A 12,164-nucleotide genomic window follows, 5' to 3' on the forward strand; every position below is an offset into this window, starting at 1 on the left:
AAGGAAGTTGTGTTGAATTGACTCTGGCTGTGAGAGGGTCCCTGGCAGTGCAGTGGTTAAGCACTGCTTACAAACAAGAAGGTCAGCAGGTTGGTCCCAGCAGCAGCTCACAAAAGAAAGGCCTAGAGGTCCACTGACATAAAGATCACAGCCTTAGAAACCCTATGGTCTGTCCTATATGGTCTCTGTGAGTGAGAATTGGCTTGACAGGATTGGGCGTTGGCATTAGATGGCTGAATGATATTAGTCGGTGTAGAATACAATTTTACAATCCCATTTTTTAATTTGACAATTTGCATTTATTTCCCATCACAATCTCTACTGCTAGCCTAGTTATTATTGTTCTTTAAAATATCAGCTTTTATTTTTTAAATCATTTTATTGGGGGCTCATACAACTCGTATCACAATCCATGCATGCATCCATTGTGTCAAGCACATTTGTACATCTGTTGCCATCATCATTCTCAAAACATTTGCTTTCTGCTTGAGCCCTTGGTATCAGCTCCTCATTTTCCCCTTCCCTACTCCCCCCATGAATCCTTGACAATTTATAATGATTATTTTGTCATGTTTTACACTGTCCCACATCTCCCTTCACCCACTTTTCTGTTGTCCGTCCCCCAGGAAGGGGGTTATATGTAGATCCTTGTAATCAGTTCCTCCTTTCTACCCCACCTGGTATCGCCACTCTCCCCACTGGTCCTGAGGAATTCATCTGTCCTGGATTCCCTGTGTTTCCAGTTCCTATCTGTACCAGTGTACATCCTCTGGCCTAGCCGGATTTGTAAGGTAGAATCGTGATCATGATAGTGGGGGTGGGGGGGAAGAGGGGAATGGGTGAGGCAGCATTAAAGAATTAAAGGAAAGTTGTATGTTTCCTGAATTTCAAATATTTTTCATTTCCTTAATTATTTGAGCAGTTCTGAAAGGCAATACAGGTGTGCATTTTACGTGGTATCGTGCAACATCATTTAGGTGAATAAGACTGGCAAGAATAGTCTTAATTACTACCGTTATGATCTCTGCAGACATGATTTGCAGGAAGAGAAAAGCAGACTCGAGCGCACATTAATTACTGATGTCTAACAGCTTTAAACAAAACTTCAGCTCATGATGCTAATCTCCAATCGATCTCTTCTGGAGTCTTTCGAGATGTGGCAATAGAATGAATTTAATTCCACACGAAGATAATACAGAGCGGTTCCCTTGAGAGTCTGGTGCTAATCAAAGAACTAGCTGTCAAGTTAGTGCCAACTCATGGCACCCCCACGGAGATCAGAGTAAAACAGTGCTCTGTGGAGTTTTATGGCTCATTTTTTGGAAGCAAGTTTGCCAGGTCTTTCTTCCAAGAAACAACTTGATGGACTCAAATCTCCAACCCTTTAGCTCATGGTTGAGCACATTGATGTTTGCACCACCATGGGCCTCAGACATGCTCTTTACTGTCCCAGGGAATTTCCCTTTGTCCATCTGTACTCTACAAGGGATTCGTCCCTTCTAGTCCACTAATAACAAACAAAGAGAGTTGTTTTCAAGGTCAAACTAGAATAGTGTAGATTGTATGGGCGTGACCCCTCTGAAATGGTGGACAGTGTGTTAGTCTGGGTAGACTAGAGAAATAAATCCACAGAAACTCATATATGGATAAGCGAAAGTTTTATATAGAGGGTAAGTGTACATCCCAACCCAGTCCAGTCCAAGCCCTTAAGTCTGACTTAGCCCATATGTCTGACACCGATCTATAAAGTTCTCCTCAAATTCACAAAACACACACACAATGAGGCCAAATGCAGGAGGGTCACGGGCCAGTGGGTAGAAAATCTTTGAATCCGGTGGCAGTGTAAGCATCTCAGCGCTGACAGGGGTCTCCACACAGCTTCTCCAGCACCCAGGGCTACATCAAGGTAAGTGCATGTGGCTTCTCCTCAGGGATGTCTCACAGGAAGTGAGCCTTGTCAGCTAAGGCAGCCACGCCCTGGTCCAACCATCAGAGAACAAGACGAGAGAACCAGAAAGCCGAGGCTCACCGAGTCATTTATCTCTCCACCCTTCAACTAATCCCACATGTGTTTATCAGCCAGGCTGGCACAATAACCCTTCACTATCTCAGACGGGCCGGTTGCACAGCCCGGCAGGCAATTCGTTCCCACGTAAACACGGCTGAATCAGGGTATGCTTTGCTCTGTATGTTCTCACAGCAATAACCAAAAGTAGAGAAGGAAGTCCTTCGGGAGAGAGGCCGGTTTAATGCTGCTAATCCAGGCGTACGTGACCGGTTCCCTTTTCCAGAGGGAAGGACCTTGCCTTGAGAATGCCGCCCAGGGCCAGTGCTCTGCAGAGCCCACCTGGGGAAACACATCCCAGCCCTCCAGTCCTTCTCATAGTCTTCCTCGGAACCATCTTGCCCCCCCCCCCCGAGTCTCCAAAAGACTATTCAGACTAGGTCCGTTGTGAACAGAACGCCCTTCGCACAGGAAGCTGCGTGATACTCATTTTCTCACTGCTAGACACAAATAAGGAGGAGAAGAAATCGACAGAAGCAGGGCCCAAACCTGCTGTTTGGTGTACTGCTACACCCCACGGCTGATTAAGGCAGCCTCTCCCTGCCGGTGCTGCTGCCAAACCACCAGCAGGTGCTAAAAAACCTGAAGGGAGAAAGCTATTTGTGATCTGGAAGCAACAATCAAGCCCCCGCGGGGGATCACTACTAGTAACTTAACTGAATAGCGTGGGCCTCTTAAAGGTGACCGCAGAATCTTCCAGAACACCCTGCTTTCTGTCGCCTCTCGCCAAGGAGACGGTGGTCAGCGGCCCCACCTTGGATGATTTGGGTCCAGGTCCCCCCTCCCCTTAGACAGAAGGGGTAAGTGAACATCGGACAAAGAATTGAAAATAGAATGGCATATGGCTACACTTCAGATCGGAAATATGCACGTGACGTTTTTCAGTGCAAACTGCTGTATGGTTCTCATTTGACTGCTAACCGCAGGGTGGGGCTTTGCACCCACCCAGCGGTATTGCAAAAGGCCAGGAAACCTGTTCCCATGATTACAGCCATGAAAACCCGAGAGGCAGTTGCAGGCTGTAACAAGTGAGGTCGCCACCAGAAGGGATTTTCTCACTGGCAACTACCGTAGTTGAGCTTTTTAAAAATTTCAGACACTGAAGATGGTCCGAGAGGAAAGGCAAAGAGGCGACCAGGGAGCAAAGCAAAGACATAAAAGCTCCACTGTGTCTTCCTAAGACACCGCCCAGCCTCTGTGGCATGGCGTCCACGTACTTCTTTGCACGTCTGCACTAGGGGTCGTCTGCAGCCCCTCGCGGTCACCAACACTGTGCGGTTCAGCCTGGCCTTCGCTGCTCAGCCCCGGCAGTGTCCTGCCGTTGACCTGCACAGCCGCCGCCCTGCGGTGAACACGGCTAGGCGCTGCAGCTGGCAGATGGGGTACCTGAGGCCTGGGGAGGTTCAGAAATGGGTCCCAGAGTCACATCAATGCCAAGTGGCAGAGCTTCAGGTCCTCCCCATTTGGACCCAGCCAGGTTTGGGCATTGCATATCACAGGGTGTGGATGCCTGCCTCCCATCTGGATGCTATTCTTCTCCCCCCCGCCGGCCAAGCGCTTGGGTAATTTAACCTCTTTTTGCCTTTAGTTTCCTCATCAGTAAGTGGGGGTGATGGGGGACTCCGATGGTTCGGTGGTAGGATCCTCGCCTTCCACAGGGGAGACCCGAGTCCCGCTCCCAGACAACGGGTCTCACCGCGCGCACAGCCACCGTCTGTCTGTCAGGGAAGGCTGTGTGTTCCCGAGATGTGGAATGGGTCTCTGGAGAGCTTCTAGACTAGCATGAAGTAGGAAGAAAGGCCTGCCAATCTCCTTGTGATAATCACCCAACGAGTCACAGTGCTCCGATCCCTAGCGCATCAACACAGCAAGCAGCTAAAAACGGGATGACAGCGCTTTCTCCCTCCTAGGTGCTTGGGAGAAGCCGAGGGGCGCTCACAGTAAGTGTTGTGCTCGGTGAGAAGACCTGCAGAAATCACAGCTTCTTTAACGTGGAGATTTCCAGATTTGGGGGGGGGGAGGGCGGAAACGCTCGTGGAAGAAATGAACATGAATCCACGCAGCTTGAATATTTCATTCCCGAGAGCTGGGTGACCTCTCGGCATAAGGCAGAACTCCCATCCCTGGAGTAACAGGAACTCATGTTTTATTTATCGGAAGCCGCAGAGATGGAATTTGTGCACACACACAGAAAAAGAGGCCTTTGTGGTTTGGGGGAACTGATAACATCTCCTTTTCTCTATCCCAGAAAGCAATAATCCGGTACGGGAATAGATTTCTCTGGAGTGCTCTGTGCCTTAGCCCTGGGAAAGCTGTCCTCTCTCCACCCAGGAAGACAGCTCCCCCGGCGCACGCACACACACTGCCCAGAGGGACTTGTAATTGTCCCCCGCGAGCAATGGAAGCCTGGGGGGGCAGGGGCGGGAGGCGGCCGGGAGGGTTGTTTCTGTCCATGCTGGAGGAGCTGTGCAGCCGTGGGGACACGCACGTTTTCATGGCAAGTTAGGGAACCCACGGAGACAAAACTTCCATAGCCTTTGTGGCGCAGCACGATTGAGTTAAACACTTGGCCAGTCAGCCCTACCAGGGACAGTCAAATAATTGGCTTAATTTCCCCAGGAGGAGAAAAGGCTAAGAGATCACGTGATACCCCCTACAAGATGAAACGTTTCTTAAATGAGGCTGAGCCTCCTTCCTGCAGAGACTCACCGGGAAGACACACAAAAACCAGCAAACAGTTGAGATCTTCGTTGATTTTAAAAGGGTCCTCGGAGTAAAATTAAATTGTAGGAACAGGAAAAGCCCCACCCTTTGTAATGCTCCACAGTAAAAATAAGTGGGAGTCGTACTTTCACTGGCTCCAACACGTAGCAATTGTGAGGATGGCACGGGACCGGGCAGTGTTTTGTCCCACTGGACATGAGTCAGCACTCACGAGACAGCACCTGACAACAATACTCCCTGCCATCGAGTCGATTGCAGCTCATACTCACCCCGTAGGACACTGTCGACCTGCCCTTGTGGGTCTCCAAGACTGTAACTCTTCACAGGAGTAGAAAGCACTGTCTCTCTCCCAGAGAGGCTGGTGGCCTCAAACTGCTGACCCTGCAGTTAGCTGTCCAGCGTGTAACGACTCACCGTCAGGGCTCCCCTCCCCAAGGAAAGGGACCCAACCGAATGGCCCGATGATAGAACAGTATCACATGCAAGTAAAACTTTGCCGACTGTCCCGACACAACGGCTGGAGCCAAAGTGGGTGAACAAGTAAATGTGGTGAAGAAAGCTGATGGTGCCTGGCTATCAAAAGAGATAGTGACTGGGGTCTTAAAGGCTTGAAGATAAACAAGCGGCCATCTAGCTCAGAAGCAACTAAGTCCACATGGAAGAACACACCAGCCTGTGTGATCGAGAGGTCCCAAAGGGATCAGTTACCAGGCATCAAAGAACAAAAAATCATATCATTGACTGCACACCTCCATGATAGGATCGCTGAAGACAAATGGGTGCATAAGCAAATGTGGTGAAGAAAGCTGATGGTGCCCGGCTATCAAAAGAGATAGTGTCTGGGGTCTTAAAGGCTTGAAGGTAAACAAGCGGCCATCTAGCTCAGAAGCAAATAAGCCCACATGAAAGAAACACACCGGCCAGTGCGATCACGAGGTGCCCAAGGGACCAGGTATAAGGCATCATGCAAAAAAAAAAAAGAAAGATATAAGTGTGTGTATGTATGTGTATATGTATATATGTATGTGTATGTATGTATGTATGTATGTATATATATATATATCATATTAAATGAAGGGGGAAGTGCAGAGTGGTGACCCAAGGCCCAAGTGTCGACCAATGGAGATCCCCTCATAGAGGGGTTTAGGAGAGGAGATGGGTTAATTAGGGTGTGAGGTAGGATCGATGAAGAACACAGCTTTCCCCCAGATCCTGGATGCTTCCTCCCCCCAACTACCATGATCCGAATTCTACCTTGCAGGGCTGGATAGGACAGAGGCTGTACACTGGTGCATATGAGGGTTGGAGGTACAGGGAATCCAGGGTGGATGATACCTTCAGGACCAAGGGTGTGAGGGACGATGCTGGGAGAGTGGAGGGTGAGTGGGTTGGAAAGGGGGAACTGATTACAAGGATCCACATGTGACCTCTTCCCTGGGAGAGGGACAGCAGAGAAGGGGGGAAGGGAGACTCCGGATAGGGCAAGATATGACAAAATAACGATGTATAAATTACCAAGGGCATATGAGGGAGGGGGGAATGGGGAGGGAGGGGGGAAAAAAAAGAGGACCTGATGCAAGGGGCTTAAGTGGAGAGCAAATGCCTTGAGAATGATTGGGGCAGGGAATGTATGGATGTGCTTTATACAATTGATGTATGTATATGTATGGATTGTGGTAAGAGTTGTATGAGTCCCTAATAAAATGTAAAAGAAGAAAAAAAAAACTTTGCCGACTGTCATCCAACAATGGCTGCAGAGTACACTGACGGGGGTATTCTTGTCATAGAGGGAAATGAAATTCGAATCCAGGCTGCAACCTGGGTGTACCTTGAAATCATTCGGCTGAGTGGAAGAAGCCATACACAAAAGGACACCTATAATATGTCTTTTATAAACTATCTAAATTAGGCAAACACAGAGTTAAAAGCAGATTCGTAGTAACCAGGGTAGGGGTCATGGAGAGAGATGGGGACTTAGTGCTTAAGGTTTACTGAGTTTGGGGTCATAAAAACATTTTGAACATTGACAGTGGGGATGGTTGCTTAATGTAATTAATGTCACTGGTTGTGCACTTCAAAATGGTTAAAATGGCAATTAAAAACAAAACGAAGGACACTGTGATTGGCACAGCGTCAACCATGCAGGGGCAGATGGGCAAGACAAGTTCCCAGAAGTCGGCAGGGCCTTTAAAATTCAGGGAGGTGCCTTTAGGTTTGACTTTAAATGTGATGAGAAATCATAGATTTTAAGCAAAGACGAACCTGGGTCTAGCTCATCTTTTAAATACACATCTCACCAAGGATCCATCTCCTAAACCAAGGATGCAGGAAAGTAGAAGCCAGAACGAGTCTACTGGTATGAATGAAGTCCAAACAGATGCAGAAGTCAACAGAGTATTGTGTGGCGGGGAGGGGAAGCATGGACCTATAAATGTGATAAAGAGGATGAAGGATAAACGCAAAGCTCTGTGGAAGTGTGGAGGAAGGAGCTCCTTGGGGAAGGGAACTGGCAGGCTTTCATGGTCCTGGTAGGTTATTTCTTGATTGCGGTAGAAGGCGAGTCAGCTCTCGACATATTGCTATAAATACCTTTCATGTCTTCCGTACAAATGAGGGCTTCGAAAGCTCGTGGGGAAATGGTACTCAAAGACCATGGAAGGTTTCCCATTAACTTTTGAAGGTCCCCTCACGTATTCACTCCTATTACATGACAGACTTCATTGTCCAAAGAGTGTTTTTAAGCCAGTTCCTCTAACGGCTCCGTGGCTGGATTGTAGAGACGCAAGAATGAATCAGAAGTGATTCCATCATCCACAGAGATGATGGTCGAGGAGGAGAAGGGAGACATCTGCACCTCCCTTTACCAAGGAGCGCATGAAGACAGCGGGGAGGACAGGCTCGAAAGGGGGAAACCGAGAGGTGACTGGTACCCAGACAGTGTGCTCGGTCTATCAGACATGCATGTGAACTTATCCAGTAAACAGTTAAATAATGAGCGTGGATGGGCTAGGTAGTCTGCACGAGAGACTCAGACTTGGGCATCCCTGCTGTAGAGATGGTGTTGACTTCTGAGGCTGGGTGTCCGAGGCCCTATTTCTTGTGGTCAGACATTTCTCATCCTTCTTGTTGGTAGGCGTTGTTGAGTCAGTTCCTACTCATAGCACCGCTGCAAACAACACCGCCCAGACCTGTGTTATCCTCACAGTTGCTTGAACCTCGTCGTGGTGCAGCCGTTGTGTCAGCCCATCTCCTCGAGAGTCTCCTCTTTCTCACTGCCCTTCTGCTCTCCAAGCGGACTGGTCTCTCCTGAGGACGTGTCCGAGGATGTAGTCTCACCATGCTCCCTGCTAAGGAGCACGCTGGCTGTACTTCTTCCCAGACAGATTTGTTTGTTCTTTTGGCGGTCCCTGGCACTGTCCATATTCTTAGGCCAGCATCGCATCTCAGATGTATGGATTCTTCTTTGGTTTGCATTATTCACTGCCCAACTTTCATTTGCATAGGAGGTGATGGGAAAATACCATGGTGTGGGTCAGGTGCATCTTAGTCTTCAAAGCAGCATCCTTCTCATCGATCCTTCTTAGGAACCTCTGCACCAGCTATCCCCAGTCAATGCCGATTCTCAGTGACCCCACATGGATCAGTCGGACTGTCCTCCGCAGCATTGTCAGGGGGTTGTTCAGAAGAAGATCACCCAGCCCATTCTCTGCGGCACCTCTGGGTGGTCTCACCACTCCAAACGCTTGGTTAGCAGCTGAGCACGTTAATTATTTTCACTCATTGGATTCCATTGTTAGACTGCCAGGTTGGAGGATCTAATCCGCCCAGAGGTGCCTTGGTAGAAAGACCTGCCACTCTGCCCTGATGAATCACTCATGGAAAACCCTACACTGCACAGCTCTCAGGCACCGTGCAACAAAGCAGGGGACAGAACAGGAGACATAGGCAGTTCAGTGGCCACTGGCGGTCATTAATGTCTCTTCCCTCTCTTCTTGGCTGCCATACCAGTAAGCCACGTGGAAGCGTCTGTGCCTCGGCTAGCCTATGGAAACGGTTGCAGGCACAAAAAGAAACGTGTAGCACTTTAAAACTGCGTGTAAATTCATGTACGTGTACTTCTTTCTCGTGTCTAGATTTTAGAAATCTTGCTGTTCTGCGTGCTCCTGTATTTCCATAAAAGAAAGGGGATCGAGCACATTGCGATTCTTCTCTCCCTGGCGGCGCTTCTGGGTAAGAACAAGCTCCGTTTTCTCATTCTCGACTCAGGGTCTGCTGCCATGAAAGAGGCTCGAAGGAAAATGCTTGAGCCTCCTATTTCTTTCTTCAGTGCTTCCGGGTCTCAAGGCCGATCTGGAGCCCGGACCCTGGGCCGGAAACGCATGCAAATGGCACTGAGCGTGGCTGCGTCTGTCACTGGTGTACGTCTGACCATTTTGAAGTATATTGAACGATGTTTGCAGCTTCGTCATCTTTATTGGCATCCTGGCAGTTCAGAAGTTTTGGTTCTGTTTTCTTTTAGTCAATAATTGAAAAATATCAGAGGAGGAGCAGCCTAATGAGCCACACTGTAGCTTTTATAGCAGGAACTTGCAAGGCATAATCTCTTTACATTTTTAAAACCATTTAAACGATGGCTAATTGAAAGATCGATCTGCACAGCATGCTTTTCTGAAACACTCCATTCCTCTCACTCATTGATTACCCTTCCTTCACTTCCTCCACCACCACCACCTCCCAGGCGCCTTGTAAAATTTCAAATATTGATTCTCAGGTCTGACCACTCAATACAGATCTATCCGCTCCTCTCTGTTTCACTTCTCTCTCTCTCTTTTTCTCTCTCTCACACACACATGCACACACGCTCCTATATCCTAATACAAAGAAATCTCTCTAATCATTCAGGAAGTTCCCTTTTTAAAAGTTTAGCTCCCAGTCTTCCTTCTCTCCTTCCCTGGCAGTAGGGACCCACCCTCGGCACACGGCCCCTCGTCCTTTGCAGGCTGGACTTGCAGCGTGAGGGCAGGTTCGCAGCCCCCATGTGATTGCAGGACCGGGATTCTCATTTCTCCCTCTCATCAACTTAGTTCCCTCCTCAGAAGCAGCAGCTTTTTGCAGCAGACTCACTACTTAGACAGGCAAACGTTTGTTGTACTTGCTCGGGTACGCTGATGCTTCAAGAGAATAGAAAAGGGGCTTTTAATTTCTAAATAATCAGATGGAAAAAATCTAAACAGTAGAGAGAGAAACCCTACATCAAATAGAATGAATGAGCGAGGGAATGTTGGAAAGATGAATTAACATCATATGTATCAGTTATGATGATAAATGTAAATGAGGCAAGTGTGCTCAGGAAGTGAAGAAAGATTTTCACATTAGATTCAGCCATCTGCTAAAGTAAATAAATAATGAACTTAAAAATCTCGCTGCCGTCGCGTCTATTGCACTCATAGGTACCCCACAGGACAGGGTAGACCTGCTCCTGCTTCGAAGCCTATAACTTTTTACAGGAGTAGAGAGCCTCTTTTTTCTCCCGAGGAGCAACTACTGGTTTTGAACTGCTGGCCTTGCAGTTAGCACCCCGACGTGTAACCACTATGCTCCTTTTCATGCCCTCCCACCCCGAGTATATCTTTCCCCAGCGTCCGACTTCCTCTCCACTCTATCTGCCTGCATTAACCAAACCCAGGCCAATCCACTGCTGACTCGCAACTCGGTACCAGCCAGACGAGGTGCACTCAGAGGACCCTCTCAGGCACAGGGAAGCGGCCTCTGCAGATTCGGAGACAGTCAGTCTGTGTAAGCGTACAAAGCTTCCTCTCGCTCCTGTTCTTAGCAGCACTGCGTAGGGTTTCCCAGATCTTGCAAACCTTTAGGAAAGCATACAGCTTCGTCTTTCTCTCTCAGAGTGGTCGGTGGTTTTGAACCACCAACTTTGAGTTAAGCAACCCTGATAGCAAGTATTTGTGCGCACAAAGGGCTGTGAGCACAATGGGAGACACCCGACTCTTATCTAAAAGCTCTGTAGTTTGAACCTGTAAGCACTTCCTTGGGAGAGAGGTGCAGCATTCTGCTTCCGAAAGCCGAACCTGCTGCCATCCAATCAATTCTGACTCACAGTGACTCCACGCTGTAAATCGGTACCGGAACTCTCCACTACGATTACGGCCTTGGAAACCTCATGCGGACAGTTCTACTGTGTCCCGTAGCACCACTCTGAGTCAGAATGGACTCAGAGCATGGTTCTTATTAATACATAGGGCCCAGGGATGGAGAGAAAAGGAGAAACAGCGCCTCTCTGACTGGACAGTGTCCAGGCTGGTCATGAGGTATTTGGGCCACGAACTTAGCTTGACAGTGGAAAGAAGCAGAGGCCGTGATAAGACTATCGATGCCAGATTCAAGGCCCAAAAGGCTGTCATTCCAGCTCATGGCGACCCTCGAGAGCAGACAGCTTCAGCTGCACCGCCCCCCACCCCACCCTGCCCCGAGCAGCTTTGGGCCCTGGACCTTACAGTTAGAAACACTGCCCCCGCCCCCAGGGCTTCCTGAAAATATTAAGTGAGGCAAGAAGTGGCAATGTACACCAATGAAGGCTGTCACCCTCAAGGACTTCACATTCTGTTACATAGTGCATCACACCGCACATGGAACAGCAAATCTTCGGGAGATAGACAGCTACGTTAACAAAAATAAAGGGGGAAGGAGAGTCTTCGCTCAGCTCATGGAAGATAAATGACAGAAAAATGTGTATAAAGATAGGGGACCCGAATACTTCTTTCAGCCGGTGGCTTCAATAGTAAACTCCAAATAAGGAAAACAGCGCACAGGCCTTCTTTCGAGTGCTTAGGGAGCATGTATGAACTCTGACCAGAACATTGACCACAAAGATACATGCGACCTCCCCCCTGGGGGACGGACAACAGAAAAGGGGGTGAAGGGAGACGTCGGAAAGGGCAACATGTGACAAAATAACAATTTATAAATTATCAAGGGCTCATGAGGGAAGAGGGAGCGGGGAGGGAGGGGTAAAAATGAGGATCTGATGCCAGGGGCTTAGGCGGAGAGTAAATGTTTTGAGAATGATGAGAGCAATGAATATACAAATGTGCTCTACACAATGGATGGATGTATGGATTGTGATAAGAGTTGCATGAGCCCCCTAATAAAATGATTTAAAAAATAATAATTGGCCACAAATAAATCCTTGATAAGTATTAGAGGCCCCATTCTCCAATCCTAGTGAGATAAAGCCAGAAAAAAATAATGGGATAGCCACCAGTAAAACCCCACGACCTGTAAATCCTCATACTTTAAAGTACCCCGGAACCAAACAGCTACCAAGGTTTCATTGTCACCTATATTTTTTAATGATTAG

The 12,164-nt window shown here is 48.3% G+C and overlaps 1 protein-coding gene across 1 annotated transcript in view; it reads left to right on the forward strand.

The window, feature by feature from the left end:
- The window catches only part of NIPAL2 (NIPA like domain containing 2), a 104,544-nt gene that overhangs the window by 72,653 nt on the left and 19,727 nt on the right, over positions 1-12,164 (forward strand). The window contains exon 6 of the mRNA XM_075549448.1: positions 8,923-9,019. Within this exon, the coding sequence (XP_075405563.1) occupies positions 8,923-9,019 (97 nt within the window). The remainder of the gene's footprint in view (positions 1-8,922; positions 9,020-12,164) is intronic.

This window comes from Tenrec ecaudatus, chromosome 5 (assembly GCF_050624435.1).
Source record: "Tenrec ecaudatus isolate mTenEca1 chromosome 5, mTenEca1.hap1, whole genome shotgun sequence".
In the NCBI taxonomy this organism is placed as follows: domain Eukaryota; kingdom Metazoa; phylum Chordata; class Mammalia; order Afrosoricida; family Tenrecidae; genus Tenrec; species Tenrec ecaudatus.